The sequence below is a fragment of the Miniopterus schreibersii genome (assembly GCF_964146895.1).
Source record: "Miniopterus schreibersii genome assembly, chromosome: 3".
NCBI classification, from domain to species: domain Eukaryota; kingdom Metazoa; phylum Chordata; class Mammalia; order Chiroptera; family Miniopteridae; genus Miniopterus; species Miniopterus schreibersii.
Window position 1 is genome coordinate 4,871,243 of NC_138103.1, and position 22,129 is coordinate 4,893,371.

The following is a 22,129-nucleotide window of genomic DNA, read 5'->3' on the forward strand; positions in this document are numbered from 1 at the left end:
GGACAGAATGAAAAGATTCCCACAACCCTAGTTATAGCCAGTGGTTTTCCTTACTTTTTCATTCCATGGTCAATTGCCTGCATCTTAAATGCAGAATTATGGTTCCATGAACACTTGGATTATTTCTCTCAACACCAGGGACACTAAGTTTAAAGCACTGTCCTTGCCTCTCCTTCGGGGGGGGGGGGGCGCGCTGCTACCAGAATCCTCTTCAGTGTCTACATATGTCCTGATTCTAATTCAGCCTGGCTACGCCCTAGCACTGTTTTCTAGGTTTCGATTTATAAATGATGAGATTCATTCTAAAGAAAGAGTTAAGTTTCCTGGTTGTGTTCTAGGCTGGTGAAGTGAAGCTGCACCTGCTTTGTCAATCAGGTCTCTTGCCCTAGGAAACGTGCCCTATTTCATATCACCTGCAGAGCTGGAGACAGCACCCATGTCAGATACAGCGGCAAAGGTAACGGCCTCAGTGGTCAATGCTTCCTGTGATTCTGACTTATAAGTAGAAGGCCTGGTAGGTAGTGAATTCAGATCTTTCCCCATCAACATAAAGCACTGGTAAATACACGCACAGGCACCGAAGGGAGTTAGATTTGGATTTGCGTCCCTGCTCTGCTGTGAATAAGCAGTGTGAACTTGGGAAAGTTACAGTCTCCCCACTTATAAAATAGAATGATACCTCCGCTTCATTAAATCCTTGGAAACTAGAAGTACAGCTATAAGGTTTCTACATAAAACTTTCTTACCTTAAGTGGCAGAGGATCATGGCTGTTTTGGAACTCATGGTCAAAAACAAAAGCAACCATCACTCTTTCAGAGTTATTCTCTCTCCGAACATAAGCTTCAAAGTCTCTTTCTGAGGAAAAGCCTTGAACTGTAGGGAGAGAAAACTCTAATGTGTGAGACGACCACAAAAAGGCAAAATGTCTGACAGTCCTTCCTATCTTTAGAATGGAGAAGCACTTTACATGGATGAAAGGCGATCAAAATACTATGAATTTTGAAACACTGTTGCTGAAACACTGGCATAATGAACGAATGTGTATTTGGAGTGCGTAACACTTTTAGGAGTTTTAAAAGTTTTAGCAAAGCTTAGAATATAATTACTGATTATAATAACTGCACAATGAAGGAAGTCTAAGGAAGAGGGGTGATTCACACTGTGTTCTGAAACTTCCACCTTGAAGGGAAATAAGAACAAAATCGACCTATGCAATCTATTCAAAGTCCCATACCATGGGGATCTCTAACATCTAAATAAAAAATACTCAGAAATTGAGGAATAAAACCACTTTATAGTTTTACTATTTGAGGCAATTGTTTCTCTTTTCCTTTTTATTGAATTTATTGGGGCAACAATGGTTAACAAAATTATACATACAGCTTTCAGGTGTACAGTTCTACAACCTATCTGTACGCTGCACTGTGTGCTCACCACCCCGAGTCAAGTCTCCGGCCATCACCATTTATCCCGCCTCTACCTCCTCCACCTCCCAACCCCTCCTCCCCCTGTGATAACCACACTGTTGTCCATGTCCATGAGGTTTTTTCTCTTTTTCGCTCAATTCCTCCCACCCTACTCCCCACTCACCCCCGCCCCATCACTGACAGCTGTCAGGCTGCTCTCTACCTGAGTCTGTCTCTATTTTGCTTATTAGTTCAGTTTGTTCATTAGATTCCACATATAAGTGAGATCCTATGGGACTTGTCTTCTCTGACTAGCTTATTTCCACTAGCATAATGCTCCCCAGGTCCACCCATGCTGTCGCCAAGGGTAAGATTTCATTCTTTTAAGGCCAAGTAGTGTTCTGTTGCATAAATGTCCCACAGCTTTTTTATCACTCATCTCCTGATGGGTACTTGGGAGGTTTCCAGATCTTAGCTATTGTAAATAACCCTGCTATGAACATAGGGGTGCATATATTCTTCCTGATTGGCATTTCGGGTTTCTTCAGATATATTCCCAGAAGTAAAATTGCTGGATAAGGCAGTTAGTTACATATTTAATTTTCTGAGGAAACGCCATACTGTTTTCCACAGTGGCTGCCCCAGTCTGCACTCCCACCAGCAGTGCACGAGGGTCCCCTTTCTCCACAGCCTCGCCAGCACTTGTTGTTTATTTGTTGATGGAGCCATTCTGAAAGGTGAGGTGATACCTTATTGTGGTTTTAATTTGCACCTCTGATGATTAGTGATGTTGAGCATTTTTTCATATGTCTATTGGCCACCTGTATGTCCTTTCTGGAGAAGTGTCTATTCAGGTCCTTTGCCAATTTTTTAATTAGCTTGTTTTTCATGGTGTTCAATTTTATAAGTTCTTTATAAATTTTGGATATTAACCCTTTATCAGATGTATTGGTGACTTCTTTTCAGCTGGTCTTCAGTTGGTTATTCAGGTCAATTGTTCTATAATTTAGTCGTAATTCCAGTTTGGTCCTGGGAGGAGGTGAGTGTAGCTTTCACCTGCTCCATTACCATCTTGGATCCTTGTTTGCCACAATTATGTTTCAATATTTGAGGTGATCAATCAATGAATTTAGCCTAAATTAAATTTAACCTAATTAAAAGGTTTTTTTTTAATGTGGCATCACTTGTAGTCAGTCCTAAGACATAATATTTAGTCATGTAAATATCTGTAAGTGAGTTTGTATACACTAAACATTTTCTTAGGAGTAAACATCTTTTTTTCTTAAATTATCTCAAATTTGGCCAATAGGAGCCTGTAAAATTAGTTTTGATGTTAACAGAATAACAAAGGCTTCAACAGCCCACAGGTGCAAGTGAAGTTCCATGCTCTCTTACTACTAAGATGTCAATGGCTTGACTGCATGATCGGATTCTCAGAAACTTCCAGAAGAAGCCCATTATTACCATATGTCTATTGGCCACCTGTATGTCCTTTGATGGCATAGCTTGTGAGAACACCAATCTTCACCAAAGGTACTATCTCATGCTTCTAAAGTTCCCATTCACAAGGGACACTTTCCTCAAGCATTTGTCACACTTGTCACGTGGGTTCCCAGGTATCATTTTCTGAATCTCACAAAAACTATCATAAGATCAATTCCCTCAGCTACTTCCCTCCACTCATTTTCTGCAAACAAATCTATAAAAAACAACACTCTCAACTCCAAAAATGTAGCAGCATCTGTACATATGGAAACTTGGTGGAAACACCTAGATTATCATCATCCAAAATATCTGCATTTATGTCAATGTGGTGGTTGGGCATTTGCTATATATATGCATAAAAACACAGTCAAACTTCGTTTCTCAAATGTCTCCCATCTCAAACAATTCAGTTCTCGACCAAGTTGTTCACGCTTGGCTGTCTAACCAAACTTCGGTTGTTTAGACCTGACAACCCTTCCATGCTGATACCTCAGCATGACAAAAAGTTTCTCTCAGGCAACAAAGAAAAGAGAGAGTGCTTTTGTTGCTGGTGAAATAGATTAGCACAATTTTAACACATAAGGAGGCCATCAAGAGTGCTAATGTTGCGAAGGGTGTGAAAGAAACAGTGACCAAAAGCAACTGAAGAGAGAAAAACTGTGTCAATTTGGATAAATGCAAAAGCAGTCAGCCAGTGACAGCATTTGGGAGGCAGTGATACGTGAAAAAGTGAAGATGCCGCACGCTGGCCTCCTGAAAGACACCCCTGGAACAGGTTCTGAAAGTGATTTGTTTAAGGTTAGTAGGGGGTGGTTCTATAAGTTTAAGAAAATAAGTGTTTATCAATAGGTTAAACAGTACATTAGACATGTACTGTATATAAGAAAGGTTAAAATAGGGAATCACTTTGGGGGGCCTGGAATAGATTAATTTAATTTACATTATTTCTAATGGGAAAAAATGATTCCGTTTTCAAACAAATTGCTTCTCAAACAGGCTTCTGGAATGAATTAAGTTTGAGAACTGAGGTTCCACTGTATAATTGTCATAAACAAAGGAACAGGAAGAAAAGAATGAAGTCATAGACTCCAGAACTGACTCTGATTCTTGTGTTCCTGGGCCAATGTTTGGCCTTACAAGAATATGTCTCCAAGACATGTTCCTGAAGTAGCCACTAGAAGAAAGAGCCAGGTAACCAGTAGCTAAAGAGTCTACAGCCAGAATCAAAGTCAGTGGGCTTATACCTGAGGCCTGGGTGGGCGTGATTCCTCCCAGGTCCTAGGCCAATAGTGCTGATGGCAGAACCAAGGCCAAACAGGGCTATAACTGAGGCCATTTCCAGATATGTGGCTGGGATCATGATAAGTGAGCAGGTGGGGCCAAGAAATTCTGATTAATACCTAAATGGGGTCTAGTCCATGACCGTGCGGAATATGTATCATTACACAGCACATAAGGAATTTTTATACAAGTTAATCATGTATTAAGACACACAAAAGAACATCAATATTCTGAGGAATCAACATCGTAAAGACTTCATTCTCTGAATATAATGTAAAAAACTTGGAAATAACCAGCAGAAAATTTAAAAATTCTCATACAAGGACTTCCAGTTTTCTGCCTATGATAGAGTAGCTTCCAATAAGATTAAACTTTCCGACTGCACAAAAGTTGGACAAAATCTTTAAAACTGCTTGAAATGCACAAGGTGAATGCCATATTAACCCTGGTATTGTCTCTGAAAGCATTTGCAAGAAGTTGCTGACTTACTGAGTTGAATAGAAAGAGGTGAGAGTTCCGGCTGCCAAAATGGCTGGGACTTAAGGGGCAAAATTCCAAAGAGAAGAGAATAGCAGAGAAGTGAGGTGAAAATTCACCATGTACATTCCCCTGAAGTCATTAGCCAGCTCTGACAGTGGAAAGGCACAGGAACAGGCTCCAAAAAACCAGCAGGTGGTAGGATACATGTGGAGCAGTGACTGCAGCAGCTAGGCGATGCTCAGGAGGCAGAGAATGGAGTTCAAGCCTCACAAAGGTGGAAGCGCCTTCAAAAATACTCCAGACTTCCAGCTTACACCCTAGAAGGGCCATGCCCTAGGAGTAATGACCACACCCCAGGGCAAGAGGTATCCCTCAGGAGTAAAGTGAAACTGAATAGAGCAGTCCTTATTGAAACATAACACCAGTCTTCAATGGAATCAAACTGACAACCATCTAGAAGAAAACTTAAACCTTCTTAGGATAAAAAAGTGTTCTCAAGAGCCTCTAATACTTTTCATCTACAATATCTGTCATTAAAATATGTAAGACATATTATAAAACAGAACTCAATGACTTAAGAGAAAAAAATATATACAAGTAATGCAGATATCAGAACTTTTTGGTAGGGATTCTAAAGTAACTATGGTTAATATAGCCAGTAAACTTAAAAATAAAACATTTCTTTAGAGACCTGGAATCTATTAAAACAGAGAGAAATGGAAAATTTCAGAACTGAGAAATACTTTTTAAACAATTCAACAGAAAGACCACACCCTAATGATTTCAAAATATATAAGCAAAAAGAAAAATTTAATATTATTTTAATATGTATAACCTTTTTAATATTAATGACACCTAGTTGGAAATTTAATACCATCCTCAACAATTAATAGAATAAGTAGATAAAAACAGTAAGAGCACAGGAGACTTGAAAAGTATGGTGATTAATGAGCTTGACAACTTGGCCTAGGTGACATTTGGAGAACACCACAAACAAACACTACAGAATACAGTCTTTACAAATGCACATGAACATTTATCAAAATATACTATGAACTAACCAAGAACAATTCTCAAAATTTCAAACAACAGACATTATAGAGTATATGCTCCAATTCAAGAAAATTAAAATAGAAATCAACAACAGAAAGTAACAACAGAGGCGGAAACAGGATGGTGGCGTAAGAAACAGCTGTACCTGCCGCCTCCCACAACCACATCAAAATTACAACTAAAACACAGAACCACCATCACTCAGAGCCTCCTGAAATCTGGCTGCACAGAAGCCCCACAACCAGGGAACTGAAGCAGCACCAAGAGCGGGAGGAGGGGCAGAGATGGGGGCGGATCGGGGCTGGATCAAGGAGATGCAGCTGCGGGCCCACACCCGGTGCCATGGGGTAAACCCAGGAGGACTTCTCAGGGTGGAGGTTTCCCCGAGAAGGGAGGGGTCCCAGCCCCACATAAGCCCCCAGCCAAGGGCTCCAAGGCCGGGAAGAGACGTCACCACACCTTCAGGCTGTGACACCAGCGGGGACTGTCACTGAGAGTCGTGGAGGCTGCGGGAGCCCCAGCAGCTCCCCTTAAAGGGCCCGGCACAGACTCACTCGGACGCCCTCCCTCTGAGCCGAGCACTGGGCAGCAGCTTGAAAGGACCCGGGACACTCAGGGAGGAACTAACCTGCCTGAGACCCGAGCGAGAGCTGGAGGGGCAGCTTCCTCCCAGGCAGAAGGGCTGGCAGAGGCCATGGCTCCTTTGGTGAGTCCTCCCCGCACACAGCTGGCAGGCAGGAGCCATATTTGAGTTGCCAGCACCTGACTCGCACCTTTGGCCCAGCCCCCTGATTCCCGGAGGCCCCGCCCCTCCCTACCAGCAGCTCATCCAGGCCATTTGAAGCGGCTTTTCTATGCAAGTGGCCTCTCGAGCCTCATGCTTAGGACTTTCCTAAAATCTCTCAAACAAGCAGCAGTGGGCCCCATACAGCTTGATAAGTGGCCCCAGGCCTGGCACTAGTGGCAGCATGCATGGGCTCATAGCTGGGCCTCTCCTGGGCACCTCCAAGCCCAGCACAAGTAGCAGCCAACTAAGGTTTGCTGAGTAGCTCCTGCTGGGTGGCCCTAGGCAGGGCACTGGCAGAGGCTGACTTTGCACCTCCCCGGAAGCCCCAGAGATAGAGCACCTGGTGGTCAGACTGTATCACACTAGATTACAACCCTACCACATCCACGAGTGACACACTCAAGGGGCACACTTGGTGAACACAAAAGCTCCACTGAAGTAAATCCTGCTCCACAGGGGTGTCTCCAGCACAGCATCTCTTCAGCTGTACTTGCACCTGGTTCTCACAGCCAATTGGCCTGGGGATCAATTCCTCCCAGTGATACCAACAGCAACCAAGACTCAACTACAACAGGACAGTGCACACAGCCCACACAGGGGACCACCTAGAAGGCTCAGCTCAGCTGACTGGGGAGGCTGAGCCACTGGACTCTACAGGACACCTACTACACAAAGCCACTCTACAAATTCCAGGAGACATAGCAGCTCTACCTAATACATAGAAACACACACCAGGAAGCAGCCAAAATGTGGAGGCAAAGAAACATGTTACAAAGGAAAGAACAGAAGAAATCTCCAGAAAAGAAACTAAATGAAATAGATCCTAGCAAGCTAACAGATACAGAGTTCAGAATTTTGTTTATAAGGATGCTCAAGCATATTATTACGAAAATAGTTGAGAAAATCGATGACATAATGAAGTACCAATTTGAAATGAAGGCTACAGGAACTGAAATGAAGAATAATTTACAGGGAATCAACAGTAGAGTAGAGGATGCTGAGAATCAAATCAGCAATTTGGAACATGAGGAAACAAAAAACACCCAACCAGAAGAGCAAAAAGAAAAAAGAATCCCCAAATATGAAGATAGTATAAGGAGCCTCTGGGACAACTTCAAAAGGCCCAACATTCATATTATTGAGATGCCAGAAGGGGAAGAAAGAGAGCAAAAAATTGAAAACCTATTTGAAAAAATAATTACTGAAAACTTCCCCTACCTGGGGAAAGAAATAGACTTACAAGTCCAGGTAGCACAGAGAGTCCCAAACAAGAGGAACCCAAAGAGGCCCACACCCAGATACTTCATAATTAAAATGCCAAAGGTTAAAGACAAAGAGAGAATCTTAAAAGCAGCAAGAGAAAAGCAATTGGTTACCTACAAGGGAGTACCCATACAACTGTCAGCTGATTTCTCAACAGAAACTTTGCAGGCCAGAAGGGAGTGGCAAGAAATATTCAAAGTGAAGAAAAACATGGAACTACAACCAAGATTGCTCTACCCAGGAAAACTATCATTTAGAATTGAAAGTCAGATAACGAACTTCACAGATAAGAAAAAGCTAAAGGAGTTCATCACCACCAGACCAGCACTACAGGAAATGTTGAAGGGTCTTCTTTAAGAAGAAGCTAATGAACAAAAGAATCTGATGAACTTAATAGATCCAGAGACATTGATGCATTAAACAGACGATAGTATTTCAGAGGAAAGGGTTGGAGGGTGGGAAGAGATTAACCAAAGAAGTTATATGCATATATGCATAACCCATGGACAGTAACGGGGTGAAGACCTGGAGAGGGGGTGGAAGCGAAGTGGAGGGGGTCAACTGGGGGGGGAATGGGACACCGGTAATACTTTCAACAATAAAAATAAATTTTTAAAAAATGCCAAAAAAAAAGAAAGAAAGATAACAACAATACCCCAGATGATTGGAAGTTAAGTAATACACTTTTTAAAATCCCACATATCAAAGAAGAAATCAGAGTGGAAATTACAAAATATTTTGGGTACCCCAAAGTAGCCTGTAAGAGACTAAATTTATTACAATATTTGTGTTGTATACTTCAAAAATTGGGATTTTTTCATTTTTCTGCTTCGGTATGTGTTTTTTTTAAATAAAAAATGTTCTGAGATATCATCTACTTTCAAGGACTCCCTTGAGAAACAAAAAAAGACTGAAAAAATACACTGCTGAATAAACATATGTGTGTAACGAGAGGGGCACTGGAGAGATGCCCACCAAACTTCTGATGATTTTTATCTCTGGGAGAAAGAGGAGAGAAACTGTGTTGAGAATGTGAAGGTAAGTGGAGAATGGGGAACTTCTGTAATAATTCTAAATAGCCCAAGTCTTCCTATGTGACTTCCTATGCAGCATTCCTACTTGACTCGGGCAGCATTCTTATATAAGCAATGTTTGAAATAACTGATGACTGAATGTGCATCCAGAACAAGGGCTCATGCATATGCCATGGTTCTGAGTACCTTTGGCATACCATCTGGCATACCATCATGTGCCCTGGGAGTTATACACACAGAAGTTTAAATAGCACAATCAGAAACAAGAAAGACTTAGTATCACAGAATTGGATAATAACCTAAATAAATTTTCTTTGGGAGAAAATATTTTCATGTGAATTTAACTCTCAAGTTTAAACAAGTCCATAATATTATACTTAGGAGGTTACTATCTGGTTTGAGGATATCCTACAACGTTTTACTTGGAAGATTATGCCCAGTGAAAAGGTAAGTGTGTCTTCACTAAAACAATTTAATAATGCTTTTTTGTTTCAGAAAACCTTAATATCTAACCTTTAAAATTGTAGTTTAAATTCTTTTTCACAGTTTCAACGATATTCTTCACCACAACACTTTTGGAAGGCACGAAAGCCAATTCCCACAGACCAAAAGAGGGGACGCGTTTGAGGAATGCAGGCAACTCATCAACACGCTGAGGAGGGTACCTGAAAGGCCCAATCTTCTGTAGATCCATAATCCTGCGTGTAAACAAAATCACGCCGGCAAACAGTAATGTCAGGATGATTTCCACAACTATAGCAACAATGTGCCGCTTCTACGAGATGAAAAAAAAGATTGTTAATTACCTTAGAGTATTTTAACTTGGCAAATGGCTAATTATTTTATATTAACAGGCACTTCATAAAAGAATATATAGATGGCCAAAAAACAAACAGTTCAATTTACACTAGCAGCAGTTTCCTAGACTTTTTTTCTCCTTCCTAGGAGTCATTCTGCTGTTATCTCACTCTATGAGGACTCCACATAAGTGGAAAAGACAACCCCAGCTCTAGAACTGAGAAAACTACAACAGCACGAACTGAACTTCAGTGATCAGGCTGCCAGAATCGCCTCGTGACGATCTGATAAATAGCTCAACTTACCTTTAAAATAAAATTCTTCCACAGAAGAACCATAAATTTGTTCAACTCCAATAAATCCATTCTTCAACTCTATGGAGGAAGTAAAGTTTTTTTGTGTTTCTGTGTTGTTTTTTAATTAATATTATCTAAAAAAAAATGCAAATTTTAGACAATTACTTAAATTTGAAATACTTTAATTTTCTCTCAATCTGAAAAGATGACAGAAACAAAAAGCATCTGAAATATTGAGAAGTTGTTTATCCCCTGTTTTTAATTTACTCAGCATATACTGAGCTTCTAATAACATATAAAACTTCACGCACAAACAGTGGTCAATGAGCTATTGATGTAAGTTTCCAGGTAAATTAGGCCAGTAGCTTTTCCACTTCTTTTCAAAATACTAATTCAGAAACAATACAAAACAAATAAATCATCGCCATTGGCAAAAAAACAAAAAACACATAAAATCACATCACACCTGTAAGCTCAATGTCCCACTCAATTATTTGCGAAACTGGAAATTCCTACGTTAACATTACTGATAGGAGCAGATTCACTCTTATATTTATTAAATATTTTCTGAATATCTACTATGTGCCATGTTAAGTGTGGGTACACTGTGGGAAACAAAACAAACAAAACCCTTCCCTCATGGTGTGTGGGTAGCCTGGTAGGTTATTATAACCTAGGATGAGAGGACAGACTGTCTAGATTGACTTCCCAGCTCTACCGCTGACTGTGTGACCTTGAACATTTGACTTAAATTCTTGGCACTACCAGAAAGAGAACTGAAATTCAGGGCCAAGAAGGGGAGGTGTTTCCTATAAATAAGAATGTGAAGGAGGCTGGCCTTCACAGGGATTGCAGCCCAATTTCAAGTAATTTTGATCCCCGATACCAGATGAAGGTGAACCCAGATCACAAATGCCTATAGGTGCCTGGCATAAAAAATAAACCCAGGCTTTGCTCAGGGATGGGTCATGAGTGTGAGCAGGCTGAGGAGAGAAAAATAATATATGGGAAAAAAGGATATGAACCAGTTATGCTGCAGACAAAACTAACCCATATTCTCCCTCCTCCACCTTCTCCCTCCAACTTGACCATATAATTCCCTTAGCAGGCTTCCATTCCCAAATTAAAACTCAGCGCTAAAGAAATCCTGAAGGACAGACATGACCACTAACCTAAGTTTTCACTGAGTTGTAAGCTGATCTTACCAAGTAAAGTTTTTGGAGAGGAGCTGGGAAGGGTCAGAGCACCAGGACAGCCACCCAGGATCTGGGGTTGTGAGTAACAGAGAAGAAGAAATGCTGGATTCCTGACAGAAAGACCGCTTATGTGGAGGCCGAGGTTAAAGGGAGTGGAGATGATGGCAGAATAATTGTTGAGACAACAGATGGAAAGTGTCCGAGTGTCAAGGAGGAGAAAGTTCAGAAGCTGAATCTACCAGAGCTCGAAGTGATTGAAGGCATGGCCACGCTGACTCACCTCGGTGAAGCCACTGTGCTGCAGACCCTGAAGAGACACTATGGCCATTGGATGATTTACGTTCCTATATATGCTTTATTGCTGAAATATTTGTTATGTTGGCACTCACATTGGCAACATCCCAGCCCTCTCTTGGGTGAAAAAGTTATAGAATTTAAGCATAGTCACATGGAGATGAGCCTTGAGGAATGCCCACAGGAAGGGTCCTTGTCTTAGCATTTCCCAGGTTTATTTCCCAGAAGTCCTGCTAAAGTAAAGGCATGAGGCTTGGAGCCCGATAGACCAGTGTCTAAACGCCAGCTCTGTCACTTACTAGTTGGTACATTTCTCACCTTGAAGTCACTTTTACAGTAAAGTGGGCTAATAATGCCTGTCTCCCCAGGGTAGCTTGGAGGGTTTAGTCAAAGAAAGTAGGTAAAGCATGTAGTTCAGCGCCTACTACCTAGTTAGTGCTCAATAAATGGAATGGTCTTTTTTCCCTCATCATTAAATTGGTGAGGGTGATTGCTGAGGCTTTTTTATTTACTCAGCACCTATTCCACAGAAGGAGCACTGAAAAGATTAGGCTACAATGATGGCATTTGGGATCCATTACTATAGAAGCCTTGACATGCAGGCAGCTTGCTCCTTGGCTCTCTGATTTACCATGTGGCTGTATTAGTTTCCCTGGGATGCTGTAACAAAATTACCACAAACTGAGAGGCTCAAAACAACAGACATTTATTCTGTCACAGTTTTAGAGGCCAGAGTCCAAAACTGAATCAGCAGTCACCACCCCCATCCCCCCAAAAGAGCCTCTAGCAAACAATCATTAAAAATAAATAAAAAAAATAAATAAATCCATTTTGGAGAAAACTAATATTATCCTGGAGTCAACTATTCCAGGATATAAGCAATTTTTCTGAATCTAGGCCAAAATTATCAGAAGCAAAATTTAAAATAACTATGCTTACCATTTTCTTTTTTTTTCTTTATATTGAATTTATTGGGGTCACACTGGTTAACAAAATTATACAGGTTGCAGGTGCACAATACTATACAACACATCACCTATACACTGTATTGTGTGCTCACCACCCCAAGTCAAGTCTCTGGCCATCAGCATTTATCACCCAAAATACCCTCTTCCACCTCCTCCCGCCCCACCCCCCAGCAATCACCACACTGCTATTCTTGTCCATGAGTTTTTTCTTTCTTTTTCTTTTCTGCTCAATCCCTCCCCACCACCACCACCCCCTGCCAACCCCGAAATAGCTGTCAGCCTGCTGTGCAGCCACTGTGGAAAGCAGTATGTGGAGTTACCTCAAAAAATTAAAAATGGAACTGCTTTATGACCCATTGATTCCACATCTGGGAATTTATCTGAAGAAACCTGAAACGCTAATTCAAAAGAATATACGCATCTCTAAATTCATTGCACTTTACTTACCATAGCCAAGATTTGGAAGCAGCCCAAGTGCCCGGCAACGGATGAATGAATAAAAAAGCTGTGGGACAGCCCTGGCCGGTGTGGCTTAGTGGTTACGGTGTTGGCCTGCACACCAAACGGTCGCAGGTTCGATTCCAGGTCAGGGCATGTACCTGGGTTGCAGGTTCAATCCCCAGCCCTGGTCAGGTTGTGTGCAGGAGACAACCAATGGATGTGTCTCTCAAATCGATGTTTCTCTCTGTCTTTCCCTCTCCCTTCCACTCTCTCTAAAAATCAATGGAAACAATATCCCTGGGTGAGGATTTAAAAAAAAAAGCTGTGGTGCATTTACACCGTGGAATGCTACGCGGCTCTAAAACAGAAGGAACTCGTACCCTCCGTGACAGCACAGAGGGCCCCGGAGAGCGTCATGCTAAAGGAAATAGCCAGGCGGAGAGACAAGCACCATAGCATCTCGCTTATACGTGGAATCCAATGAACAAAATGAACTAACAAACAAAATAGAGACGTGCTTACCATTTTCAAGGCGAAAAATAAAAGGTTTAGAAATTCTACAAACGGTCATTAGATCAGGATTTCAAAGGATGGTGGAAGAAGGGCTCCTAGGCCTAAACATGAAATCCGAACTAATAAAACTACCAGGTAACAGACAGGAGAGTATCTGTGACCTAGGCAGAGATTTCTTAAAGTACAGAGGAAAAGCACAAATCATTAAAAAGGGCTTCATCAAAGTCTAAAATTTCTGCTCATCAAAGACTACCATCAGAAAAATAAAAAGGAAAGCCAGGGAGGGGGCCGAAAATATTCCAAACACCTATATCTAACAAAAGCCTTGTCCGGAATATAGAAAACATTTCTACAACCCAATAATAAAAAGAGAACCCAAACTTTTAAAAATAAGACATAAACTTGAACAGACATTTAATAAAAAAAGATATATAGGGGAATGACATCATCATTCCTCCTCACCAGATCAACTAGCAATACTCCGTAGACAAGGCAACATTATGAAAACCACAAAACTGTGCTGAGCTGAGTGGGTGGTCCCATCTGGCCGGGGTGCTCAGTGGACAGTTCTGCTTGATTTGGGTCCACAGCCAGTCAACGTGATTGACCATGGAGCCTATTTCATGACCCAACCTACACAGGGAAGCAAATTCATTCAGCAACTATAGAATACAGTACAGAGATTCCTCAAAAAATTAAGAATAGATCTACCAATGATGCGGCAATTCCACTTGCAGGTATGTATCTGAAGGAAAACGTCGTTACCTCAGAAAGGCACCTACACTGACTGCCACATTCACGGCAGCATTATTTCCACTAGCCAAGACAGGGAAACAGTCTACATGTCTGTCAACAGATGAATGGATGCAGAAAATGCATATATATGCAGTGGACTACTATTCAGCCATAAAAAGGGAAATGCTGCCATTCTCAACGTGTATAACCCTTGAAGGCGTTCTGCTTAGTGAAATAAGTCAGACAGAGAAAGACATGCTGTGTGATATCATTTATATGAGGAATCTAAAAGACTGAATTCATGGAAACAGAGTATAGATTGGTGGTTGCCAGGGGTGGGGAAAATGGGTGAAAGTGGTCAAGAAGTGCTAACTTCCTATTGTAAGATTCATAAATTCTGGTGACTACAGTTAGTAATACTGTATTGTATGTTTAAAAGTTGCTAAGAGAGTAAATCTAAAAGTTGTACACAAAAAAATTATAACTATGTGAGGTAATGCATGTGTTAACTAAACTTACTTTGGTAATCATTTTATAATATGTACCTATATCAAATCATTACATTGTATGCCTTAAACTTATACAATAATGTACGTCAATTATATCTACTAAATCTGGGGGAAAAATATATATAGTCAAAAACCACAGGAGCTGGGCCGGCATGGCTCAGCAGTTGAGCATCAACCTAGGATCCAGGAGACTGCGGTTTGATTCCAGGTCAGGGCGCATGCCCAGGTTGTGGGCTTGATCCCCCAGTAGCGGGTGTGCAGGAGGCAGCTGATCAATGACTCTCTTATCATTGATGTTTCTATCTCTCTCTTCTCCCTTCCTCTCTCTAAAATCAATAAAAATATGTATTTTTAAAGCACAGGAAACATTTTTAAAAATGGACTACAGTCCTTAACAGACACCTGAAACACAGAAGGTGTACAAATAAGCATATAAAAATGCTCTATATCATGTCATCAAGGAAATGCAAATTAAAACAATGAGATACCTGTCACACCTATCAGAATGGCCAAAATCTAAAACACTAACATCAACGCTGGTGAGTATATGGAGCAACAGAAACTCTCATTCACTGCTGGTGGGACTGTAACATGTATAGCCACTTGGGAAGACAGGTTGGTAACTAAAACTACAAAACTAAACAAGCTCTTACTATACAGTCTGGCTAACATGCTCCTTGGTATTTACCCAAAGGAGGTGAAAACTTATGTCCACATAAAAACCTGCCAGAAAGTTATGGCATGAAGTATTCAAGGTAATGAAAAGCAAGGATCTGAAACCAAGACTACTCTTATCCAGCAAGGCTATCATTCAAAATAGATGGTGAGATAAAGAGCTTCCCAGACAAAAAAAAAAAAAAAAAAGAAGGTTAAGGGAGTTTATCACCACCAAAGCAGCATTGCAGGAAATGTTAAAGAGACTGCTGTAATAAGAATAAGAAACAGAGAGAAACATAGGCATAAAGAATTAAAATGGCAATAGATAAGTACCTATCAATAATAACCTTAAATTTAAATGGACTAAATGCTCCAATCAAAAGACACAGGGTAGCTGAATGGATTAGAAAACATGACCTAAATTTATGCTGTCTACAAGAGACCCACCTCAGAACAAAAGACTCACACAGGTCGAGAGTGAAGGGATGGAAAAAAATTTTCCATGAAAATGAAAATGAAAAAAAAGGTGGAGTAGCAATACTCATATCTGTCAAAAATAGACTTCAAAATGAAGGCCATAACAAGTGACAAGAAAGGTCACTACATAACAGTAAAGGGATTGATTCAGCAAGAGGATGTAACCCTGGTAAACATATAGGCACCCAATATAGATGCACCTAAATTGATAAAACTTCTGGAGGGAGAGATCAATGGCAATTCAGTCGCAGTAGGGGACTTTAACACACCACTGACTTCACCAGATAGATATTCCAGAAAAAAACAAGGAAACAGTGACTCTAAATGGCACGCTAGATCAGATAGATTTAATTGACATTTGCAGAACATTTCACCCCAAAGCTGTAGAATATGCATTCTCCTCAAGTGCACATGAGTCATTCTCAAAGACAGACCACATGTCAGAAGGCAAAGGAGTTTATCACCGCCAAGCCAGCATTGCAAGAAACATTAAAGGGACAGCTGTAATAACAACTAGAAGGCTTGGTGGGGCTCCCCTGTGAGGCCATTGGACCAGGGCTTTTGTTTGCTGGGAGTTTTATTACTGCTTCGATTTCATCAGTGGTTATTAGCCTATTCAGGTTTTCTGATTCTTCCTAATTCAGTTTACATGATCTTACTCATATGTGGAATCTAATAAACAAAATAAACTGAACAAAATAGATCCAGAGACACAGAAGCATGGAACAGACTGACGAATCTCAGAGGGAAGGTGGGTGTGGGTGGGTGGGGAGAGATTAACCAAAGAACTTATAGGCATATATGCATAACCCATGGACACAGACAATAGTGTGGCAAAGGCCTGGCGGAGGGGTGGATGTGGGGCTGAGGGGATCAATGGGGAAAAAAGGGGGGACATCCATAATACTTTCAACAATAAAGATAAATTTAAAAAAACAACAGCCTTCACAGGGATGCTTGTAACAACTTCACTCATGGTTACCAAAACATACAGGTAACCAAAATGTTCTTCAGTAGGTGATGGGTAAATAACTGTGGTCCATCCAGACAGTGGAATATTACTCAGCACTAAAAAGAAATGAGCTATCGGGCCATGAAAAGACATGGAGGGCCCTTAAATGCATATGATGAAGTGAAAGAAGCCAATCTGAAAAGGCTACCTACTGTATGATTCCAACTATCTGACATTCTAGAAAAGGCAAAGCTGTGGAGACAGTAAATGCATCAGTGGTTGCCAGGGTTTGGGGGCGGGGAGAGGAATAAATAGGTGGTACTCAGAGGATTTTAGGGCAGTGCAGCTACTCTGTATGACACTGTAATGACGGATACATGTCATTACATATTTGTCTAAACCCATAGAATGTACAGTACCTAGAGTGAATCCTAACGTAAACTATGGACTTTCAATGACTTTGACCATTTCTGTGTGTCAACATTGGCTCATTGATTGTAAAAGACACCACCGTGGTGAGGGACTGGTATGAGGGAGGCTATGCATGTGCAGGAGGAAGAGATATGTGAGAAATTTCTATACCTTCCCTTCAACTTTGCTGTGAACTTAAACTGCTTTAAAAAGTAAAATCTTAAAAAAACACCAGAAAAATGCAACATTATATGCCGTCAGTGAAATACAAATTAAAGCCAAAACGAGATACCTCATTAGAATGGCTAAAAGATTGACACCAACAACTATTTGAGAAGATGTGGAGCAAAATGTCTCCTCAATGACTGGTGGGAGTATAAAATGGTACAAACACTTTGGAGAGCTTTAGCAGTTTCTTAAAAAGTTAAACCCATGTCTATCCAAGTGGTTTTCAACTGGGAGAGATTTTGCCCCCCAGGGGCATTTAACAGTGTTAAGGTGGAAACAGGGTGATTACGAATGGATAATGGATAAAGACGATGGGGTGATGGAGAAATAGATAAAGAAAAGGTAGGATTCCTAGGAAATCCTGTTCGTGTTTCAAATAAGAGGACAATACTCGACTTTCAAGGGAGGGTGATATATTGTGAAAGGGGAAATGTTGCAAAATAGCATATGTGATCTAAACACTTTTTTGTAAAATTATAAATATGTATGTTAGCATATGTATAGAGAAGAAAAATGGCAGGATATACACCAGTTTCTTCACAGTATTTGTCTCTCAGCAGGCGAAATGTGGGAGACTTACAATATTCTACAACATTTATGTCCACAATGTTTGAATTTCATATAATGCACCTGTATCATTCTTTAAAATTTACCTTTATTATTGAAAGTATTACAGATGTCCCCTTTTCCCCCCCGTTAATCCCCTCCACCCAGGACCACTTCCCCCAGGCCTTCACCACAGTATTGTCTGTGTCCCTGGGTTATGCATATAAGCACATAAGTTCTTAGGTTAATCACTCCCCCCCCCCCACCCCCCACCCACTCCTGCCTTCCCTCTGAGATTTGTCAGTCTGTTCCATGTTTTTATGTCTCTGGATCTATTTTGCTCATCAGTTTGTTTTTTTCATTAGATTCTACATATGAGTGAGGTCGTGTGATACTTGACTTCCTCTGACTGGCTTATTTCGCTTAGCATAATACTTTCCAGGTCCCTCCATGCTGTCCCAAAGGGTAAGGGATCCTTCTTATTTATAGCTGCATAGTATTCAAAGGTGTAAATGTCCTTGAAGATGCTTGATATGATTTCAATCTTCTTGAACTTGTAGAGACTTATTTTGTGTCCTAACATGTGGTCTATCTTTGAGAATGTCCCATATGCACTTGAGGAGAGTGCATAGTCTGCAGCTTTGGGGTAAAATGTTCTGTAAACGTCAATTAAATTCACCTGATCTAGTGTGTCATTTAGAGTCACTGTTTTCTTGTTAGCTTTTTGTCTGGAAGATCTATCCAGTAAAGTCAGTGGGTTGCTAAAGTCCCCTACTGTGATGGTATTGCTGTCGATCTCTCCTTTAAAGTCCCCCAGAAATTGTTGTTTTGTTTTATTTCAGTCTCTGTCTTTTGTTCTGAGGTAGGTCTCTTATAGGCAACGTATATTTGGGTCATATTTTCTTATCCATTCAGCTACGCTATGTCTTTTTATTGGAGCATTAAATCAATTTATATGTAAGGTTATTATCGATAGGTACTTATCTATCAGTATTTTAATTCTTTATGCCTATGTTTTCCTCTCTATTTCTACTTCTTATTACAGCAGTCCCTTTAAAATTTCTTGCAGTGCTGGTTTGGTGGTGATAAACTCCTTTAGCCTTTTTTTGTGTGGGAAGATATTTATTTCACCACCTATTTTGAATGATAGCCTTGATGGATAGAGTAGTCTTGGTTTCAGATCCTTGCTTTGCATTACCTTGAATACTTCATGCCATTCCCTTCTGGCCTGTAAAGTTTCTGATGAGAAATCAGCTGACAACCTTATGGGAGCTCCTTTTTAGGTAACAAATTGCTTTCCTCCTGCTGCCTTTAAGGTTCTCTCTTTGTCTTGAATTTTTGGCATTTTAATTATGATGTGTCTGGGCATGGGCCTCTTTGGGTTCTTCTTACTTGGGACTCTGTGCCTCCTGAACGTGTGTAAATTTTTCCTTCACCAGGTTAGGGAAATTTTCTGCCATTATTTCTTCAAACAGGTCTTCTAACCCTTCTTACTTTCTGCATCTTCTGGCACTACTATGATGTGAATATTGTTGTTTCATGTTGTCCCACAGCTCCCTTAAACTGTCCTCCTGTTTTTTAGTTGTTTTTTCTCTTTGGTTCTGTGATTGCTTTTTTCTACCCTGTCTTCTAATTTGCTGATCTGATCCTCAGCTTCCCCTAATCTGGTGTCTATTCCTTCCAATGCATTTTGTATTTCCACTATGTCATTCTTAATTTCCTTCATAGTTTCTGTATCTTTTCTTATGCTGTTGAGCATCTTTATGATCGGTATTCTGAACTCTATACCTGATAGATTACTTATTTCCATTTCATTTAGCTCTTCTTCTGAATAATTCTTTTGTTCTTTCATTTGCAGCTTGTTTTTTTGTCTCCCCATTTTGGGTGCCTGTTTGGATTTGTTCCTATGTATTAGATAGATATGCTAGGACTCCCAATCTTTTGGATGGTTTCTGGTGCAGGCCAATGTCAGATGCTGTTTCAGACTGGCCTTGAGTACCCTGCTTAAAGCTTTCTGCACTCAACAGCTTTTGGTTCCCTCTGCTGGGGCTGGGTGTATTTGGACAGGAACAAGATGCTTTTCCAAGTCCTAGGTCCAGAAGTAAATCAGGCAAAGACTCAAAGCACCCAGGGGCTATTTTCAGTCTCTTAATGAGCTTCAGGCTGTAGAAACTCCACAGAGTAGGTCAAGAGGTTTTCCAGCAGGAGGAGCGGTTGCTTCCCCCCCAGGTCAAAGCTGCTTGGAAGGTAAATATCTGAGAAAGATGTTCTCTGCCTTATGAGGGAATGACTCAACACAGGAATCCAGATGGCTGCTCTTTGAGTTCTATTCCCCCAGCCAGCACCCATAGATTCTCCTCACACAGCTCTAGTCCACTCTGCTTTCCCTCCGCTGGAGCCCAAGGTGAGTGGCTGCACACAAAACTTTGTGCATTGGCCCTTTAACAGGGTGCCTGTGTTTCCAACCATCTCTCCCTGGCAGACAGAAACCCCCACTGCTTTTCACAGCCAGATGTTATGTGGACATCTTTCTCAGTTCTCGTGCTCTAGGCTGGGAAGCCCAGCCTGGATTTAGACCACAGAGTTCTCAGTGGGATTCCCACAGAGCTGAGATATCCCTCCAGACCTTCAGCTGCTGCCTGTGGGAGCCCAGCCAGCCCTCTAGTGCCTCTACACTTCCTACCAGTCTCTATGTGGTCTCCACTTTTCATCCTTGGTTATGAGGTTGCTCTCCAACTGTCTTCAGTTGCAGTTGATTATTCAGGATGGTTTTTCTATATTTTAGTTGTATTTTCAGTTTGGTTCTGGGAGAGTGTCAGTGTAGCTTCCACTCAATCTGTGGCCATCTTGGAATCCTGTATCATTTTTCTAATTGTTTCTTCAGATGGGGGTGTATGTGAACAAAGAATCACCTGATGCATAAGACCAAGAACTTTTTTCTCTAGTTCCTATACTGGGTAATATTTTGAAATATTAACCATAAGTTTTCAGGTCAGTGCAATCTTATATGCTATACCCCATTCAATTTTTAATTTTTTTATTTATTTTTTGTCACAGGGAAGGGGAGGAACACCTTTTCTCTTTCAGTTTATCCCTTCTAGGATAAAACAATAGATTTGAAATAATGCACAAGAAGGAAAACAAAGCTTCTCAGCATCCTCTCAGCTGACCTCCTTCACTATGCCCCATATAGATTTGGCAAACTCTTAGGGCAGAAAAGGTCTGACTCCAAAACGGCCTAGCCAAGGAACCCTCAACATCCTGGCTCTTGTTAAAATAAAAAACAAATGGAGACCAGGCTTGAAAATTCCAAGCAGACAAAACCAGTGTAATTATACAAAGTTTAATTTACCTTATTTTGCAAGACCTGGGTCATTTTTTGGCTTATGCCTCTGGAAATCAAAAGCAAAACTTCAAACTGTTTCCCAAAATTGATATGAGGTAGTCACTAATCGATTCCCTACCATTAAGAAAATTCTAGCACAGCCGGCATGGCTCAGTGCTTGAGCATCGACCTATGATCCAGAAGATCCGGGTTCTGATTCCGGGTCAGGGCACATGCCCAGGTTGTGAGCTTAATCCCCAGTAGGGGGCATGTCGGAGTCAGCCTATCAATGACTAACTCTCATCATTGATGTTTCTATCTCCATCTCCATTTCCCTTCATCTCTCTGAGAAATCAATTTAAAAAAAAGAAAATTCTAATATTATAACCAATCATGAAAAATAAACAGTCACTGCCTCTTTATTATATAAGCTGCTTTATAACAATACACCTAATCATTTCAAGTCATGGTTTGAGTGCTCCCTGTTTGCAAAGTCTTTTTGGTGTGTGCACAATAAACCTTTACTACTTACAACTTCAGTGACTCACTGGTTTATTTCTGCTCTTTCTGAACTTTTGAAACCGTAAATACTAAATGCACTCCCACTCCTGTCCCCCAAAACTTGGTTGCAACCCTAGGTGGGGGGGGGATGTAAAAGGGCCATAAACTTAAAGGGTCTAAAAACTTTTAGGGAAATCTACTGAAGTGTAGGCTCATAAGAACAATTAAATGGAGTTATTGAAAATTAAGCAATTATACTGCCTACAGTCTAAATATTAGAATGAGATTTATAGACCCTATGATGGGAAACTCAAGAAGTTTAAAATGTTTAGTTTTAGTTATATAGTTAATAAGCTTTGTAATTAATACACGTAGAAAGCTATTGTTCAGGAACTAAAATGTATGGGCAGGAGACCTGCAAGGAATTTGACCTTTGTGCCCCAAGAGAACTGCAAGCGATCAAAATGGTATCTGAGCCACTGTGCTCCAGGG

The 22,129-nt window shown here is 40.8% G+C and overlaps 1 protein-coding gene across 1 annotated transcript in view; it reads right to left on the reverse strand.

The window, feature by feature from the left end:
* The window catches only part of LOC308554460 (phospholipid-transporting ATPase ABCA3-like), a gene marked incomplete at both ends in the record, with an annotated part of 195,441 nt that extends 185,488 nt beyond the window's left edge, over window positions 1–9,953 (reverse strand). The window contains 3 exons of the mRNA XM_081131700.1: window positions 747–874; window positions 9,304–9,565; window positions 9,894–9,953. Of these exons, the coding sequence (XP_080987826.1) occupies window positions 747–874; window positions 9,304–9,565; window positions 9,894–9,953 (450 nt within the window). The remainder of the gene's footprint in view (window positions 1–746; window positions 875–9,303; window positions 9,566–9,893) is intronic.
* Window positions 9,954–22,129: the final 12,176 nt, after the last annotated feature.